Source organism: Lissotriton vulgaris, chromosome 3_1 (genome assembly GCF_964263255.1).
Source record: "Lissotriton vulgaris chromosome 3_1, aLisVul1.2, whole genome shotgun sequence".
Classification (NCBI taxonomy): domain Eukaryota; kingdom Metazoa; phylum Chordata; class Amphibia; order Caudata; family Salamandridae; genus Lissotriton; species Lissotriton vulgaris.
This window is the reverse complement of record NC_141689.1, coordinates 1,774,420,920-1,774,440,880: the sequence shown is the minus strand read 5'-3', so window position 1 is coordinate 1,774,440,880 and position 19,961 is coordinate 1,774,420,920. Positions and strand designations below refer to the sequence as shown.

The following is a 19,961-nucleotide window of genomic DNA, read 5'->3' as shown; positions in this document are numbered from 1 at the left end:
CCCCTCTCCCCTGCCGGACTTTCCCCAGGCCAGGGCTGTCGCCCCTGGAACTGGTTCTAACCGGCAGATGCGTAGTGAGCACCGGGGTGCCACTCCGCAGTCACCTTCTCGCAAAAGCCCTACCTACCCAGAATACACAAACCCTGTCTGGGACGGTGCGAACAGCGCCCTCGACAGGAAACCCTTTGTCCAAGTGCTCCTCGCTGGAAGGACTCCCAGCAGCAGGAGGTCAGACTTGTGTCTGTGGTGGCAGCATCCATTTTGTGGAGCTGAGGCTTTCGTTAACTTTAACCGGGGTTCACAGTTACGTACATGTCGTGTCCCTCTAGAAGGGCGGAATGCTAACCTCGTCGCCAGGGTTGGTGAGAGGGCAGCATCCCGATTCGTATGACACCTTACTCGACATGCCTTGATAACGCGATACCGGAGTTACCGATATGGCACGCGTTATCATGGAACAGCTATTGGGCCTTGATCCCGCAAGCTGCAGCCGGCTCGGCTCGGGCCTGAACCTAACTCACACGAGCCCATGCACTCTGCCTTCAGGATTGTCAAGGCCTGCCATAGGAGTGACTGATAGGAACTCGAGTGTCCATTGTATGGTTAGATATAGGGCTACTATATCTAAAGCAAAGCGTGATTACACGACTTCGCCCCAGCTGTCATGCAGCCAGTTGTGTCAAATTTACGAGGCCAGCCAGGGGTGGCATAATACATGCTGCAGCCCATGGCGGCCCTGGGTACACCTATGCCCTGAGTTACAGGGTCTGATAGGGTGGCCCAGTACCAATTGGAAATGCACCTAGGGTACATGGAATCCATTTTAAAGAGAGAGCAGTAGGCCTGGGGTCCTGATTGGCAGGATCCCAGGTCGACTATGTCAAAAACCAGCTAAAACACAGGGCAAAAAGTTGGGGGCAACCATAGTCAGGATGTACCTTCCTACAGTTCCAAGTACTAATTTGCTGGGCAGGTGGAATATGGATTTCCTTTAAGTGTTCGGGTTCAGGAAAGATCACAGAAACCGACCTGTTGGTGGAGCTACTCAGTTGCAGAGAAGTAGTGAGCTTGTCCGCAGAAGCCTAAGGACACATAGGGTGGCCGGATCAAGTAGTTTTGGGGAAGGGGAGGGGGAAATCGGCTTGTCAAAATCAACATAAATGGAGTCAATTTTGGAAATAAAAAATTCAGCTAGGGAATTGCATTGTGGGGCGTCTAGGCAGGGCGCTTTGGGCTGATATGTTGCTCCCGATAATTCTTGTACAGCCTTAAAAAGAGCCTTGGGGCGATTTTGTGCCTCTAGTATTGTAATATTGACGTATTCTCTTTTAGCAGTTCTGCAGAGTGTATGGTAATTATTTAAGGCAGTCTTGTATCGTTGTTTAGAGCCTGTGTCGTAGTGTGTGCACCACTTGCGCTCAAGATTTTTACATAAAGTTTTTTCTTTTTTCAATGCATCTGTGAACCAGGGCGCGGGGGGGGTGATGCTGGTTGTGATTTGTCTTTTGCAGGGGTAGACATACATTAACAGCTTCAGTTAGCCAGGTGTTAACTAGGGAGTCTGCTTCAATGTTGTTAACTTCAGTACAGGGTATGGTATTCTCAAGATAAGCGTTAAATTTTGTAGGGTCCAGATTAGTCCAGTTTCTGAAAGGTCTAGATTCAGTGAGGGTCTACGGAAAGGACAGAACGTCCTATTCCAAAGGATGGGGTTTCCCGCAAAGGAGTTAGCCAATAATGTGTGTCTAATAAGCCATAAATTCAGTTTCTGAAATGTTTTGAATTCTCGGTTACAATCGGGCAGGGAGGAGTGTCTCCCCCGCGAAAAACGTGTAGAGGCGTCATGACGTATGAGAAATGTCATGACACAAGCATCAATGACGGACACCCCAGATTGGGTATTATGGGAAATGTAGTACCAGGGATGGGGACAGTCAATTGAACCTCGAGTCTATGGAAAAGAGACAGTTTGTCCTAATCCTAAAAGTCGGTGTATCCCACAAATGGATGAATATGCCACTACTGTGTGCAAATTGTCATTAATTAAAAAAAAAAATGTTAGGTGATGTTGCTGAAGGGGGAATGGTCTTTCAAAGTATTTGAGAGGGAGATAAAAGTTTGCCTGTAAAGTCAGGTTGCAGTAGTGGGTGGTGACTGGGTGAAATTGGGGCCTGTTCTTCGTGTATAAGGGGATTATAGGTAATCCTGCCTGATAAGTATGAAAATTAGGATTTCGAGATCATAAAGGCAGCCACTCATGAGTGTAGCCTAATAGTATTTCTCACTAGTGTATTCCGATAGTATATATCCCATAATGGTGATGGAAAAGTCCATTGCAGACTGCTGATAGTAGTATACTGATTGTTGGGGGAGGACATTGTCTATATGTGCTTATTGTCATTCACTGTGTTTATTTATGTGTTCACGTGAGACAGTCCACAGAGCCAATGGGGATGTTCAAGGGGAGAACTAATAGTGGTCAGTGATCTTGGTATATACTTCGTTCAAACAATCTGTTGACTCTTATTCATTTATTCAGTTGGCTCCATGGTATGCCGTTGTTTAATCCCGTTTCATGAGTATTCAGACGGTATATCCAACGTTGTTCTTTGTCTAGAAGTCTTTTTTGTAGATTACATGTTCCTTGAAACTTCTCGATGACTGTCCATCGAATATCAGTCTCGCTGTGTTGTTTTTCTACATAGTGGGCTGTAGGTCTCGTTGCAGTCACTGCTCTCCTAATAGTGCTCCTATGTTCACTAATGCAGACCTTAACTTTCCGGGATGTCATACCCACATAGAGTAGATGACACGGGCATTTGATGAGATAAATGACTGACTCTGTGTTACAATTAGTATGATATCTTTGTTCGCATGGATTGTTGAGGCCAAGGTCAAGTTATTTGGTGTGTTCAGTAATGTGAATTGACTTTAAACTCTAGGCTGATATGAGTCTGTGTGGTCAAGGGAGTCTTGTGGACTTCTTTTTTTTTAAATGAGAACATATGCTTCTCATAGGTCAGTTTATTTGATGTTAATATTGTCCATTTCTTTTTGATTATTTTCTTCACCTAATTTGATGATGTATTAAAGATGGTATTGCAAATCATTTGTTGTGGCTGAGTCCTCTCATGGGTTTCCAAAAGGGACTCTCTAGGGGTATTGTGTGCTCTCTTCCTAGCGCTTTCAATGATTTTAGTGGGGTATTTCTTATGTTTTAGTTTGTCCGTAAGGATCCGTGCTTCCTTTTTGTAGTCCTGAAGTTCAGAACAATTTCTCCGGATGCGCAAAAACTGTCCACCAGTAAGTTTTCGCTAAGTGACCGTGGGTGTGCACTGTCGAATCTTGACAGGCTGTTTCTGTTGGTGGGTTTAGGGAGCTGCTCAATGTACCATTGTCAGCGACTACATTGATATCCAAGAAGGAGACTTTTTCTCTATCTTTATTCGTTGTTAAGCGTAAATGTGGGTTGAGCTGATTAATCCAGTTGGTGAAGCCCTGAAGGCTCCTTTCATCACCCTTCCAAGCCATGAGGATATCATCAATGTATCGGTACCACTTACAGATGTTCTCGGTATATGGGTTAGTCGCCCATATATGTAGATCCTCTAAGTGACTCATGTACATGGAGGTAATGCTAGGAGCAAATGTGCTGCCCATAGATGTTCCATGGGTCTGAAGGTACAGTTGGTTTTCAAACTTAAAAAAGGTCTCACTAAGTGCTAGTCGTACAAGTGTGATTATCCATTCAACTGGCGCTGTCCAATCTCAGTCTTCTTTGTTGAGTAATTCCTCTATGACTGCAATGCTCTCTGACTGGGGTATACTAGTATACAATTCCTCGACATCAAATCAGACAAGGATGTTTTCATTCGGATCATATTCACTGTCAGTGAGAAGGTTAAGTATGTGTTTGGTGTCTCGTACGAATGATTTAATTCGTTTTACTAGTGGACGTAGGAACCAATCAGTATATTTGGACAGTGGTTCAAGGATCGATCCAATACAGGATACAATTGGTCTGCCAGGTGGCGGTACTTTCCCTTTATGAATCTTTGGAATTGTGTAAAACAGCGGAATCCATGTTTCACTTGGATAATCCTGAATCTAAAGTTTCCTTGGCCCTTCTGGACTCACTGTCTGCAGGTGATCTCTTGCAACTGGTCAAACATCCGACTCATCAGGTGGGTCATATTCTGGACGCGTTTTTTTCTAATGACGATAGGCTCAAAATAGACGATCCCATCCCTTTGGCCTGGTCCGATCACCTTGCCGTTCCTTTGGAGCTCCGGGTCGCCCCGATGCTTGCGAAGACTGGTGTCCCTAGCCAAATCAAATCGAGGAGGAACCTCAGGAAGATCACGAGCGCCTTGTTGGCCCCTCTGATGCAAAATCACAAAGCGGATCTTTTTGAGGATGTCAATCTAGCCGCTTCTGAATTGTCCAAAGCCATTAGGGCAGCAGTGGATGTGCTGGCTCCCCTTTCTTCTTGCTATTCTGCGAGAAAGAAACCTTCTGCACCCTGGTTTTCGGGGCCTCTTAGGCTCATGAGGCAGGGGTGCAAGAAGCAAGAAAGGCTTTGGCGGGCGAGTTGGATCTTTAAGGAGAGGGATAAACACAAGAAACTCCTGAAGGAGTACAAGATGGAGATCATTAGAGTGAAGCAAGAATACTTTGCTAACCTGACAATGGCTCTTTCCTCTCCCAGGGATCTTTTCAAAATAGTGGACTCGCTCTGCACGTTACAGATGCCGGACCCTATAGTAAGCTCCCAGGAATTCTGTGATAAAATCGCAGGATTCTTCCACTCGAAGATTGCGGACATTTATTCGAATCTCGAATTACAAAGATCTGTTACCCCTCCTCCGCCCGTCCCCTCTTTTCCGCCCTCGAAAGAGGTTTTCCCTACCACCTCTATGAGTTTGTCCGAGTTTCCGCCTCTATCTTATCAGGAGCTTGACCTGCTTTTAAATAAGACAAGGTCGGGGTCCCCATTGGACCTACGCCCCCTTAAAGTCCTGAAGGAGTGCAGAGACTCCTTACTGCCCTTATTGTTGGACATCATGAATAGGGCTATGAGAGAGGGCATTTTTCCATCTCAATGGAAGAGTGCGGTGGTCAAACCCCTCCTAAAGAAGCCTACACTAGATCCCGAGGTGCTTAAGAATTTTCGCCCCATCTCTTTGCTTCCAGCTCCGGCGAAGATGCTGGAGACTCATCTTAATCAACATCTGGCTGCATTTCTTGACTCCTCGGGTCTCTTAGATCAATCTCAACACAGCTTCAGGAGGCACCATAGTACCGAGTCAGCCCTTACGGTCGTACTGAACAACATCCGCATGGAGGTAGACCAGGGACATACCACCGTCCTGGTCCTTTTGGACTTGACAGCCGCCTTCGATACCCTATCCCCTTCGGTTTTAACATCTCGCCTAAGGGAGATAGGGGTGGAAGGGGCGGCTTTGAGTCTGCTGGCCTTTTTTCTGGACCAGAGGGAACAGAGGGTTAAGCTGGGAGAGTTCCTATCTCCATCCCTGTCTGTGCAATGTGGGGTTCCACAGGGGTCGGCATTAAGTCCGACCCTGTTTAACATCTATGTGACCCCGCTTGTCAGGCTGGTTAGATCTTTTGGGATGGAGGTAGTCTCCTATGCTGATGATACACAGATCTTGGTGTCCCTCTCCCATTTGGGTAACTCGTCACCATTCAACTTTAGGAACTGCATGGAAGAAGTGTCCCAGTGGATGATCTATAATTCACTAAAGTTGAACGGTGAGAAGACTGAGATCTTGGTGTTTGGCCCAAACAATAACATCTGGTCACCTGAATGGTGGCCGCCTTCGTTGGGGACCTGTCCTACTCCTACGGAGTCGGCACAGAACTTGGGAGTATTGATTGACCCCGCCCTCTCCATGTCTTTGCAGGTGAACAGAACAGTTGCTACCTGCTGGGGTATCATTAAAATACTTCGAAAAATAAAACATTATCATTCTCCTCAGGCGCGGAAGCAAGTGGTGGTTGCACTTGTCGCTTCGCGACTTGATTATGGTAACGCCTTATACACCGGCATGAATAAAAGCCTGATACAGCGTCTTCAGACTGCCCAAAATGCGGCAGCCAAATTTGTTCTGGACGCTCCTAGATTAGCGTCAGCAACGGCAGCCAGGAAGGCCTTACACTGGCTTCCTATTGAATCGAGGATCATCTTTAAAACGCTCTGCCTGACTTACGGTGCACTCTCCGGTAAGGGTGCGGGGGTGTTAAGAAACTGCTGCTACCCTATGTACCGGGCAGAGATTTACGCTCCTCCTCAAGGAGCCTGCTGGTGGTACCTCGCTTCCGTAGGAGTAAATGGGGCGGTAGGGCTTTCTCTTCAATTGCCCCCAAGTTATGGAATACCCTTCCTTGTGAAATGAAATCCCAGTCTTCCGTTTTGCTTTTTCGGAAAGCACTGAAAACCTGGCTGTTTGCAAGGGAGTACCCGTAGTTACTGTTCATTTGTTTTCATGGATTTGCTGTTAGGCGCCTTGATGCTTTCGGGCTTAGTTGCGCGCTATAAGATTCTTTTCATTTCATTTAATTTCAGGAATTCATGTTTCTTGGAGATCCAGCCTTTTTCCAGGGTGTCTGTCGTTATGGTACAGATGCTTTTTCTTAGTCTTTTTGTAGGATCTTTGTTGATTTTTTTTTTATAGAACTTGGTGTCACCGAGGAGGGTGAGGTACGCTGTTTGATATGCACAGGTGTCTTAAATCACAGGTGCTCCCCCCCTTGTCAGCTAGTTTGATGATCAGTTCAGATCTATTTTTTAATTTCTCCAAGTCGGTGTGTTCGTTGTTACTCAAATTGTTATAAACATCCCTCTGTGGATGGAATTCTTCCACCTCTTTTATTACTGCCTCTTCGAACGCGAGAACTTCTTGGGGCTTAAGGTTAGATGGAGGGTAGAAGGTAGATTTAAGTTTCAGGTCGGTGTAATTTCCCTCTTTGGTAGTTGCATCTTTATTCAGAAAGAAGGTTTTTAACCTAATCTTCCTGAAGAAATCGCCCAGTTCACAACGCAGGCGGAATTTGTCTAGATGGGTAGTAGGGACGAAACCCAAGCCTTTCTCCAGAACGCTAATCTCGTCAGTAGTAAGGGTAGTGTCTGTGAGATTCACTATCAATCCCTCGTTCTGCTGGTCCCTGGTTTTTGTTGGCCTCTCGTGTTGCTCCTCGTGTGTGGTCCTGGTCTGTCTTCCTCCCATTGTATTCTTCTGTTGCCACGTCTGCCGCTCCTTCCGCCCTGTCCTAAAAAATGTTGGTTGAAGTCAGGTTGGAAGTAGGGTCCTACCGGGTATTGTGGTGGTCCGTGGTAGGGTCCTGGTCCAAACTGCCCGGGCCATGGGTACATCTGGTGTTGTCCGTAATTTTGGTTATATCCACCCCGTCGTGGTCTTCTTGATTTGTTGTTCCAGTTTCTATTGGATCCGTCACTTGACCAGCATTCTTGTTCTGAGTCTGATGATCACGACTATTCACTCTGTGATGACTCTGTGTGAATTCTTGTCCTTTGTAGTCATCTTTAATATATGGGTAAACCCTTTCATGACTAAACTTCTTGAGATATTTCTGTAGTTTGGCAATTTTATTTTGCATAAGGTAGTCTTTGTGTTCTGTTATTTCCTTATTAACTTCTTCAAGTTTCTTTTTATAGTGTGTTAACTTGATCTCTGTAAGCAAATGGTCTTCACTGGTTTTGATTTTTATTAGTATGGCATCTGAGAGACGCTTAGCCGTGTTGATAATCCGGATTAGCCAATCCCGAGAGCAGCGCCATGCAATCGGTAACCATTATTTTTTGAAAAGGGGATCATACAGGAATATCCTGGGAGCATTTGTGACCAACAAGCCTGTTGGTGCTGCATTGCCCCTGAGGTATTCTGTCATGATGGCTCCATGTAAAAGGAATCACATCTGACAGCGTTTTAGTTCTTTCAATTCAGCCCTATTTTTCGCTTGGGATAGACTCTGGCCAATGATGGTATCAAGAGGCAGGGATGGTCCTGCTAGAATTGTGGATGCATCATCATCTGTAAATCCAATCCCTAGTTGTTCAGTCATGGCCCACTTTACCCGTGCCTAAAGACTTCTCTGACCGGAAACACAACAAGGAGTATGCTCACTGGTCTTTATACTATGGTCTCTTTCAAACCGAGCCATAGGCTTTGCAGCAAGCTTCCTCAATGGCTTGTCAGCTTGATATGATACATTTCAGTTTTGGGGATACCTGTGGGGACACAATGCTGCATTGTTTATAGCTAGTCACTAGTAGCAACACAAGACAGGAGAACTTTGCACCACCATATATAGGGACATGTGGTATTGTTGTTTAACTGAGAGAAGGTTCAATTTAATGTGCCGTTGCCTATTGCACAATTCCCACTGCATACTATGCAGTGCATTTGTGTGAAACTGTGTGCAAAAGCATACACTTATGCAAGGTAGTGTCTTCAAGACGGCGTCCTTATTATTTGGGGCCTTGGAGTGGATGCAGTGGCTAAACTTGCTTTTATTAGCAGATTTGTCAGTTCCCTCAACATGTAAAATAAAATTAACATGCCTTTGATATTTTCCGCAGGAGAGTCAGTGCGCATTACTATGAAATCTGTCAAAGTCTGAATGTTTTTGACAATTTTGTTTTTCAGATTTGTTACATCAGAAGATGACAGAGACATGTGCCACTGCTCATATAGGTGGAGTAAATATCGTTCTGCTGGAGGGCATTACACCAAACATACAGTGAGTCGTGACATTAATCTTTCAACCTCTATTTAAACTTTATTGTTTCAAAGCATTGAAGCTCTTGTCAAATGTGGCTGGAAAGCAGATACAATGAAATGAACTGTACTGTGCTGAAAGTCGAGCTGAACACAGAAGTGCTCATTTTTGCCACCTGGTTGTGATTTCATCTGGAGCCGTTTCTTTATCTTCAGGTTCGAAGCAGCACCTTCTGATTAGAAATCATTATTTGGAAGAGTTTTTGATAGAGACATTCTTAGGTAAAGTGCAAGGGGTTGTCGTTATGCTACAGTCCATGCCAACAAATACTCTTTTGCTGCATCTGGAGGTAGGCTGCACTATAAAATTATTCGTATGAATTTCACAACTAATCAAACCTCTGAGAAACAGATAGGGCTGGGCCAGAATCAGATGCCAGTCAGGCATCACTTGATATGGTACTGACTCTGCCCTATCCCTTCGGACATTTACCAGTTTGCACACTGTTGTGGAATCCTCCCTATTCCATTACTGGCTAGTCAACCTTTGGCTAGTCACACCAAAACAGCAGTACCAGGCATAGGGAAAGACCTGTCCCATTGTAACCAAAGTATGCAATGTAATGTTAATTTGTGTTTGTTTAGTATTGAATTCTGGTAGGGTTACAATTTGGTTTAAATGACTTAACTGAGATTAGGAATACAAGATGTATGCCCAATTCCAAGATGGGTACCTGTCCTCCTCCCTCCTGATTTCAGTAGACGGTGGCCAACTTGAAATACCTCCTTCATCACTATACTATTTAAAACAAGCATTTACAATGCAATAGGTCTCGCATTATTAAAGTTTGAGCTATTAGCATTGTAAATGAAAATGCCTTTTATTTATTTGTTTTTAAAACCTGCAATCGGTGCATATACACACACTTTGAACGTATAGTCCTTACTTACGATGAGTAAGGCTGGTAGTAAAAGAGACTGCCAGCCTTGCTTCTTATAAGCATGGACTATAAGTACAAAGTGCTTGTTTATGCACTGATGCAAATGAATAAAAGACATTGTCATTTACAATGCCAATAACTCAAACTTTAACAATGCGTGACCTATGGCATTGCAAATGCTTGTTTTTATTGGAGGGGGGAGGGATATGTTGAACGACATCTATATTTGATAAACGCACACTTTTACTAATCCCCTACTGAAAGTGCAGCCTTAAACTGTAATAGATCCAATTGCAAACAAGGGCAGTAATGTTAGGGCAGTTTTTTGTCTTTTTTAAATAAAAACATTACAATGAAGAAGAGGGGGATTTCCCGAGATCTGAATCATGACATAACTGTTTTGCTGTACTCGCTATAAAGTGTCATTCAAAATGTCACATGTAATATATTGAAATGTCACACAATCATGCTGAAAACATTAAAATGTCACACATAGCCAAACTGAGAACTTGGCTGTTATGGTGGTGTGAGGCACGGGCGCACCAGCAATGCGTTATCTAAGCTCGTCGCAAGTGAAGCCATGCAAGTAGCAGTGCCACCGTGGCACGACACGGGGCATTGTTAAGGCCCGGAAGATCCTCGCCACAGCCGTTCAGTGTTTAACTGCCCATGTCATGGCACTAACCAAGATCCGGGTCCGATACTTGAAATTAAACTTGTCTGTAGCCAAGCTTCAGCAGAACCCTTCTCGGAAATGCACACAACTGCCTCCCCAAGGAATGCAAGTGTAGTGTGCCACTATGAGATATTTATACAATTTTGATAGGAAGTGGGGTGAGGGACGACGGGAGAGAGGGGGTAGCTGTCACTCCTCTAGAAAGCACCATGTTCCACTCTGCCTGTAACTTAGCAACTGAGCACCTCTCTGCATAAAAACTGGAGTGCTGCTGGCCCTTCCGGAGATCAGGAGACCACAGTGCACTAAGTGTCGGAGGGGCTAGGGCGGAAAGCACTGGGCGACGGACCCTGACACAGCCTCTATCCTGCCTCTACTAAAGGGTACTACTGGTTCCCTTTCACAGAAGGAAGCGGGGCCGCGCGCGACTGTCACGTGACTTGGAAGCGCGCCCGCGGGGCTGGGGAGGGTAGACAGCAGCAGCCAGAGAAGGGCTGCGCGCAAGCCGGGGGATAGGGTGATTGGGGTCTGCACGAGCCGGGATAGCGGCGATACTCCCGTTGCTAATATGCCCCTGAAGGTTTAATTTACAGAGGTGTATCTGTGAAGAGGAGTGCCTTACTAGTGTAGTACTCCTGGATTCCATGAGTAAAACACAGCACTAGTCCAGGGCACTGCATGAGTCGGGAGTACTCCTGAAGCTGCATAAGTAGGTCACATCAAAATTGTTGATAATCACCTCCCTAGAATTCCATGACAATACTATTTTTACTACTGCGGCTATTACTGATACAGGCATTGGGAAGGTCGGGTGACGCTGTTGACAGACAACAGATGCTTATTTCTAACCAAGTAAATGGCACTCATTTTATCAACCTCAGATGGATTAAAGGCAGAGTGGACCTGCTCTGGATTGGACCCTGTGCCTTTGGGAGGAAACACGGATCCTCGCAGTGGACACATCAGTGCACTGAGTCACCAAACTATTTCTTCACAGTTATAAGGTTATCACCATCAAATATAAAATCATAAGATCCCTGTGGGCTTCATGATTATAAATAAAGTGGTTATGGCGAGCAATGAGATAATGGGATGAGAAGGGAATTGAAGCTCGAGACTTGGAGTAAATACCGCTTGATAGGATTTTTGAGATATATGTAGAGTAAAGTATCCCTTATGTTTAGATAATCTAGGCTATAAAGTGAAAAGTCTTGTTCACACCTTAACTCATGGGATTCCTACGTGTCTTTTTGATGCGTATTAATGTAGGTAAGGCAACTATAATTCTACATGTCCTTAAATATTAGACAATGATGGCATGAGGCCTAACTCGTAATCACTTTTTGCTACAGAAGTCACAGAATGCCTGTCAACAGTGCCAGCTTTAGGAAGGTGCAACAGGTGCCATTGCACCAGGGGCCAAATTAGTTTGCATGACAGGCTGAGGAGAGATAAGCGCATCCTGCCGAGATCTTGGTGTGTGGTGCATTTTTCCGGTAAAAATAACAACAGCATGACGACTCTGGTGATTAGCATACTTGAAAGCGAGATCTATTTGTCTCGTGTCAATTTTGACTCCTACTAAAGACTGCAAGGAATAGCTGTAGGGAGCTGGGTGTTATCCGCACCTCACAGGTTCGAATACTGAATGACGCGTTTTTAGGTTGATAAAAGGAGTACCATGGATTCGGAGAGTAGCGAGGCCTCTTAATTGCAAAACTGTGGTTGACCGCTACGTGGAAAGAAATTATTCTCATGAAATGTATTTATAGTATGTCTTTCAGCCTTGGATTAACAATGGATAAAAGTAACATTTTATATGTTAAAAAATGATGAGGCAGGGGTAAACGGCATGAGGAAGTGAGAGTTTACAGATAAAACAGAAGGAAAAATGGGTGTTTCATAAAAAAGTAAGTGTGTTCAAGTTGAAGTGTGCAGCGTGTAAAATGACATGAGAGTGCTTTGGCACAATAGGCAGAAACATGTGATGGTTTAAGTACCCATAACTACCATCAAAGTCCGGTAGTAATTTCCTTGTATCTTTCGATAGAGGCATGTCTAGATCCCCGTTTCATATTTGCCAAAACACAATTCTGTATCCCTGGTGTTTTCATTTTAGCTAAGTAAATGAGAGAATTATTTCAACTGTACCGTCCAAATTGAGTAGATTTGTGCCCGGGTCTTCATACATTGCATATCCCTGGGTAAAAATCGGCCAGCTCCCACAAATAAGCATTGCGGCACCTGTGCTCCACATCCGAGCGGGGGAGGAGACAGAGGGGGGGGGGCCTAGGAGCGCGTGGGCTGCTGGCGCATGCGCTGTTCCTGGATCTGCGGCTCGTGCACAGTGGCGGCGAGGCAGACTTTAGGGGGCTCTTGTAATCAAGACGGAGACGCTGCAGTATGCCGATGAAGACTTCATGGGGTAAGGGAGTGTGCGTGCGTGGCTGTGTGTGTGCGTGTGCTGCTGTGAGTGGGGTGGGTGGGGGGGTGTTGTGTGCACGTGAGCTTGTGAGTGGGGTGGTTGGGGTTAAACTGTCCAAATACTTAGTAAAGTTGTTTTTGTTGCTAACGTACTGCTGAACGCGTGTTTAGGTGCAGAAATATGAAAAAACAACCAGAGTCGTAGTAAAACGGCTTCAGACACAGTGCCTTTGCCAAGATAAGGGGGTGCACGTGGACAAGGCGCATCTTTACTTTGAGAAGGAAAGGGGTGTTTATGTAGGCGAGAGGCTTACTTGCGGGATGGAGCTTCCGAGGCAGAGGATGTGCACGGCGCCGTGCACGGCGCCGTGCGTGCCCTCGAGGAGGAATCTGAGACAGCGAGGCTCGTGCCTGAACGCTGTCTCAGATTCCTTCGAACACGCCAACAAAAGGTCCATCGCTACGCTATCGCTACGCTTGACCTAAAAAGATTAAACTTTGTCCGGGAATTGTGGAAATTGACTGCTTAATATTACTACTTGTAACATCCTTCCATATGAAGATTTTGAAAACAAGAAAGGGCAGAGAACAGCCACAAATTTTCACCCCAAGTGTCTATCCACCTACTCAACTGCAGGCATCTGTAGCCTTTATCCCTATCAGTGGATGAGGTAATGATGGTTGCAAACATGGTTATTCTAGAATCATTCATAGCGGCAGCATGGAACAAGAAATTAGTTGGCTTCCAACTTTGCCGATCCCTTCAAGATATTGCTCCTCCAAGCATTGTAATGCATTCCGGGAGCCTATATGCACACCTCTAATGGTGAAGCATACTGCAAGAGCCTTTGAGTGTAGCCAAGTCCCATCCTATCTTATTGCATTTCAAAGGAAGCCTAGAGAGAGAGAGACAGGATATCTGTAGCCTCCAGGCAACATCAAACCTTACTGCATGACAGTCAGTCAGAATTGCGATCCAGAAGATTAACGGAAGAGTTCTTAGCAAAAATTAGGGTGGCTTTACCTAGAGGCAGATCACAGGGCGGTAGGAATATGTCTTTCTACAGTGGATGATATTGTAATCCACAATATATTGATAAAGAGATGCCAGAGTAGATGTTAATTTCTAACATTGTTAAATGTATCTAAAATGTGTTTATTTGTTGGGCATTTTCACTGCCACAGGGCTGCTACAGAGAACTTCATACATAGAGAAAAAAGGGAGGGGATGGGGTTGGACTGATTTCAAATGAAAAAAATAGTAGGGGAGGACTGGAAGGTGTTGTGTGGAACATAGAAGACGTAATAGCTTTACAATAGATTTTTCGGTTCATAGGCATGTTAATGTATAGATTTCCCAGTATAGCACTTTTGTGCGTCCTGCGAAACAATCTGAATCTAATGTTTCCTTCATCAGAAAACAGTGCAGACAGTTGAATTCTGTTGAGGTTTGGTCCCAACATTTAAGACCAAAAGAGGCAGCCAATTTGGTTTTGTGTCTTTTCCAATTTCTTCAGCGGAGAGAAGACCTACCAGAGTAGATTTCTTTGCAAAGGTCAAGTAGTGGTATGAATGAGGATTCCACCTCACATTGAAGTCCAAGCAGAAGGAGTACAGACATTCCATCAAATCTTCACCAATGCATCACAGTTGGGTCCTCTGAATGTATCTGCCCTGTCCATCAAGGATCATGCCTACCACCCCTACCTTTTAGTGTTTAGGTACACGTCCCATCACAGCACTATCTTTTATAAATGGAAAGCACCCTGGTCGACTTGACCTGAATGGTAACTTAACTAGGGCAAGTGTGACAATTTGGAATAATGTCTAGACCTTATTTGCTTACAGATGAAGTAAAATTACATGTGCAAACAGATTCAAAAGCAATGTGCTGGCTCTTGAACCTTTGCTGGATTATTGGGATATGCTAAAATCTTGACCTAGTATGTAAAGATTCTGGTCATAACATTAATTTCAAGTCTCCCCTTCTATGCCCTCAACCCTAAATAAAGCAAGCCCTAATGGGTATAAATATCAAACTTCCTGGACTACTGCAAAATACCCTTTCTCCTGTTGATAGTCCGTCAAGCAGAAATTAAAAACACACTCAGTCCAGCATAATTAGCACAGTGCGCTGTATGGTGGAATGCAGAAATATTTTCAAAACGTTTAGTAGCATGTACAATGTCATGTTACTCTGGAAAAGAAATCTGGAATATCTTCAGAAGTGGTTACCTGCAAGCTACTCACCACAAATCTCTGGTCAATCCATTTATTGACAATCTCACAGTTACATTTCAAATGATTAAAATACAAGGGCATGCCTCTATGATTATAGGGCCTTCTTCCCTAAATGCTCTTGGCATAGTCTTGACAACAAAAACAGTCCACTTGTATTTCAGAAAATAGCCAAAATTGGCATATGTATTCACCTTCCAGTATTCAACTTGGCTCTGAGTTATTGAGTAGTGCTGGAAATATAAACTACTCTGTCTACTAACTGGTTTTAAACTACTGTCAAAGGAGGGTTTAAAGCTTTTTTAACATAGACATCCTTTAAAGGGATAATCCTTTCCAACACAGGGATTGTTGTTAATTCAAGCTGGACTTGTTAGTGCAGGAAGTTTAATGACTGAGCTCTAGACTGTGTTAGCTTGATTTTTTGTTGTTGTTAAGTAACGTTTCTGTGCAGCACACACCCTTTGATTATTACTACAGCCATGTTGATTCCAACTGTAACAATGAGTGAAAATACTTTCTAGTATGTATCGTAGACCTCATTCTCCTTTGACCGAGGTGATTCTTGCTTGAAGGGCCCGCACGGATCCAGGCCTGGATCTGGATCAGTGCCAATTGAGCTTGTGACACCTCCTCGGGCACCGAATCCAGTGGCGACACCTCTGCCCCCTCAGACGCCGTTTGTGTCCCCAGCCGACGTCGATCCCAGCCTCCCCCTCTATGTGGACACTGAGGCGGACCAGGTATTGGCTGACGCTGGGACCAGTGCCGACTGGTACTCTTGTACCACTGCTCTCCCCTGGTGTTCCCCATTGCTCTGACTGAGGACTGGGAGGGGTCTGTGGACCTTCTGGCAGAAAAGTTAGCGGAACCAGACTGGGGAGAGGAGTTGGGTGAAGCCAGTGGTCTAGACACCTCCACAGACCTTGGCATGATACCCCACCCCCTACCGTGGCTACGGAGGAGGGTGCATCCTATGCAGTGGTGTTCCGTAGTATGGCTGAGGCCTTAAACCTTGAGCTTCCTATGGTCCCGATCAGGACTAACCTCCTGACTGAGGTGCTTCAACCTGCAGCGGCCTCTTCGGAGCCCATGCTGCCATTCAAGGAGGCCTTCACTGACATCCTTTTGGGCACTCGGTCCAAGCCCAACACAGGGGCTCCTGTGGATAGGATGATTGCCCGACACCTCTGCCCGGCCTTAGGCGACCCCATTTAACTCTCCCAACACCCCACCCCTGAGAGCTTGGTGGTCCAAGACACGACTTTCAAAGGCGCATTCCCTACCGCACCCCCTGATAGGGAATCCAGGAAGCTGGACCACCTTGGGAAGAAAATGGTTTCTTACTCCAGCTTAGGACTGCAGCCAGTGAACACTGCATGTCTCTTGGGCCTTTACTCCCATTCTGTGTGGGACACAGTCACGCAGGTGCTGCCACAGTGCCTGGAGGAGGCCCGGGCGTGCTCTCTCATGCAGTTGGCGAAGGGAGAGACGCAGCCAAGTTCGCCATACGATGTGGGCTGGACTCCGCCGACTCCCTGGGCAGGACGATTTTAATGTCAGTAGCCGTACGATGCTACGCCTGGCTGAGGTCCACTGGCTTTTCTGGTGATGTTCAAGCTACACTTTTGGACATGCCCTTTGATGGCCGACGTTTGTTTGGCGACGAAACATACAACACGCGTGAGCGCTTTAAGGACTCCAGGGCTACAGCCAGGTCCTTGGACCTCGCTTCTACCTCTCGCCCCGCGCAGTCTGCTTTTCGCTCCTTTCGTGACTACGGAAGGAGTGCCCCGCTATGTTCCAATCACAGCCACAGGCCAGCACAAGCTGTCCAGCCTCTACGTGGCCGGGGATGTGGGACCCACCATCGTGGAACAGGGGGCCAGCGGGCAGGCCAGTCTACCAGCACACCATCTGCAGCAGCCTCCAAGCCCTCCTAGTCTGACCTTTCAGGGCCACCATTTACCAGTGGGCAGCAGGTTTTGCCATCACCTCCCCTACTGGCTCAACATCACGTCAGAGAGGTGGGTTTTGCAGATAGTCTGAAGGGGCTACTCCCTCCCCTTTGAGACTACCGCTCCATCCATGCCACCTGAATTCCATTGCATGTCAGAGGATCACCTGGCCCTTCTCCAACAGGAATTTATGGCTCGAGCGAGTTCCTGCCCCAGAAGTAGATTGTGGTTGTTATTCCCACTACTTTCTGGTGCCCAAGAAGGACAAGGGCCTGCATCCTATCTTGGATCTCAGGAACGTCATCCGCTTCCTCCGGAAGGAGAAGCTCAGAATGTCGACACTGGCTCAGGTCCTTTCTTCTCTCGACCCTGGTGACTGGATGGTAGCTTTGGACTTGCAGGACGCTTATTTTCATATCCCTGTCCTGCCGGCCCATCGGCGTTACCTACGGTTCACGGTAGGCCACGAGCACCTTCAGTTTACCGTGCTCCCCTTTGGCTTTACCAGCGCACCTTGGGTGTTCATCTGCGCAGATCAGGGGTTCTAGTCTTCCCCTCTCTGGACGACTTGCTTTTGAAGGCCGGCTCACCCCTGGCTGTCTTCTCCCACCTCCAGACTGCGTCAGAACTCCTGCATTCGCTAGAGTTCACCATCAATGTGCCCAAAGTCACCCCTGATTCCCTCTCAGAAGCTCCTTTTCATTGGTGCGGTTCTGGACACAGCTAAGTTTTGGGCTTATCCTCCCGAGCAGTGAGTCTTGGATATTCGGGCTATAATTCCGGTCTTTCAGCCTCTATCCTGGGTTTTGGTCAGAATGACCCTGAAGCTACTGGGCCTCATGGCCTCCTGTATCCTGCTAGTGGACTATGTCAGATGGCACTCGCTAGGCAACGCTTTTCATCGCGATTGGAGCTGTGGTCTTCTATACGCCTTTCTGCCTATCCACTTCTTCCCAGAGTGCTGAAGAAGATCAAGCACGACTGGGCCCAAGTTGTTCTTGTGGCCCCAGACTAGGCTCGAAGAGTATGGTATACCGAGCTCTTAAACATGACCATCGATCCTCGGATCAGACTGCCCCTTCGGGAGGATCTTCTGTCGCAGCAGCAGGGAACGTTCCTCCACCCGAACTTGTCCAGCCTCCACCTCCTTGCGTGGAGATTGAGCGGCACCAGTTGACCACTTTTGACCTTCCTCCCGATGTCTGTAACGTTATCTTGGCAGCCAGGCGTCCCTCCACCAAAACTGTACACGCCTGTAGATGGAACAAGTTTGGGGCATGGTGCGCGGCAAAGGCTGTGGGTCCCCTTTCTGCCTCCTTTTCAGAGGTTCTACTCTTCCTCCTTTCTTTGGCTCAGCAGGGCTCTGTTCTGAGCACTCTCAATGGTATCTTTCGGCCTTCCTCCGGCTTCCTGACCAGCCTTCTCTTTTCAAGTCCCCTATTGTAAATCGCTTCCTTAAGGACATTACTCACTTGTTTCCTCCTATTCCTATCGTAATGCCGCAGTGGTGCTTGAACCTAGTTCTGACCTATCTTATGTGCCCTCCTTTTGAGCCGCTACATAACTGTCTTCTTAGACTTCTGACACTTAAGACTGCCTTTTTGGTTGCCATCACCTCTGCTCGCAGGGTGAGTGAGCTTCAGTCTCTTTCTTACAAACCTCCTTTTCTGGCTGTTCATCTGGACAAAGTTGTCCTTCGCATTAGGCCTTGTTTCTTTCCCAAAGTGGTTACCTCTTTCCACACAGGACAGACCATCACTTTGCCCACCTTCTTCCTGCCCCTGCATCCTTCTAAAGAGGAAGAGAGGTTGCATTGTCGGATTCCAAAACGTGCGCTTTCATTCTATCTGGATCGCATAAAACGTTTCCGGGTGGATGACCAGCTATTTGTTGACTATTTGGGTGCTAAGAAAGGTTGGGCCGTGCATGTCCCGATGGGTCGTTCTTTGCATCAAAATCTGCTATTCCTTAGCGAAAAAGGAACCTCCAGTGGGGTTGCGCGCCAATTCCACCAGGACGATGGCACTGCTTTGGGACGTGGAGTCCCCCTTCATGACATCTGCCAGCAGCTACGTGGGTTTCATTTCACATGTTTACTAAACACTACTGCCTGGACAGCAAAGTCTGAAGAGACGGCTTCTTTGGCCGTTCAGTTCTCCAGGACTTTCTGGTGTGAACTTAGTTCACAGACCCACCTCCGGGGTTGGTATTGCTGGACTATCTATTCTAAAGTGAGGAATCCATAAGTAATAGTCTCTTTCAGATGAACAAGTTACTTACCTTCTTTAATGATATATCTGTAAGAGACATATATTCGTTATGGATTCCTCACCGCCCCACCCATCCTCCCAGTTCTACATACTGACTTCTAGGGTAAGGGACTCCCCGGCAGGGCCATAGTTTGTACACCAGTGGGCAGTGTCTTGCATGGCTCTGCACTTCTGGCGTGGAATGTTGTGTAAAGAACTGACGTCAGCATGCAGGGGTGGCATCTAAGTAGATATCGATACGTCATTCCGGCGACCACAACGCCAACGATTAATTCGGAGTCAACAGACTCCACCTACCGACGTGCAAGGGTACTGCTGAAGAAAAATTCTCTGAATCCAGTCTGACGCCTGTGGGTAATTCTAAGGTGAGGAATCCGTAACTAATATATGTCTCTTACAGATATATTGTTACTGAAGGTAAGTAACTTGTTCGATGCAGCCAGTGACTGTAGAGGATACAGTGCTGGTTCTAATGTCTAGTTCTGATTATCTGACACTGAACCAACTACAGTCTGATCACACTTGATGTGCTACAAAATTACTAAAACACAACTGGTTGCCATACAGCCATACTCCAATCCTATGCCTCTCCTAGGAGAGAGACCCCATCAGAGGCTCCATTTTCTTTTTTGGCTAGAATTCTGACCAAAGTTTACAACCTCCCAGAAATAATGATGGTAATGATGGTGAGGGTG

The 19,961-nt window shown here is 46.2% G+C and overlaps 1 protein-coding gene across 15 annotated transcripts in view; it reads left to right on the top strand.

Annotated features, from left to right (window-relative positions):
• The window catches only part of BLTP1 (bridge-like lipid transfer protein family member 1), a 1,831,302-nt gene that overhangs the window by 945,612 nt on the left and 865,729 nt on the right, over positions 1–19,961 (top strand). For all 15 annotated transcript variants that reach the window (XM_086962202.1, XM_086962209.1, XM_086962198.1 and 12 more), the window contains one exon: positions 8,688–8,781. In XM_086962202.1, the coding sequence (XP_086818328.1) occupies positions 8,688–8,781 (94 nt within the window). The remainder of the gene's footprint in view (positions 1–8,687; positions 8,782–19,961) is intronic.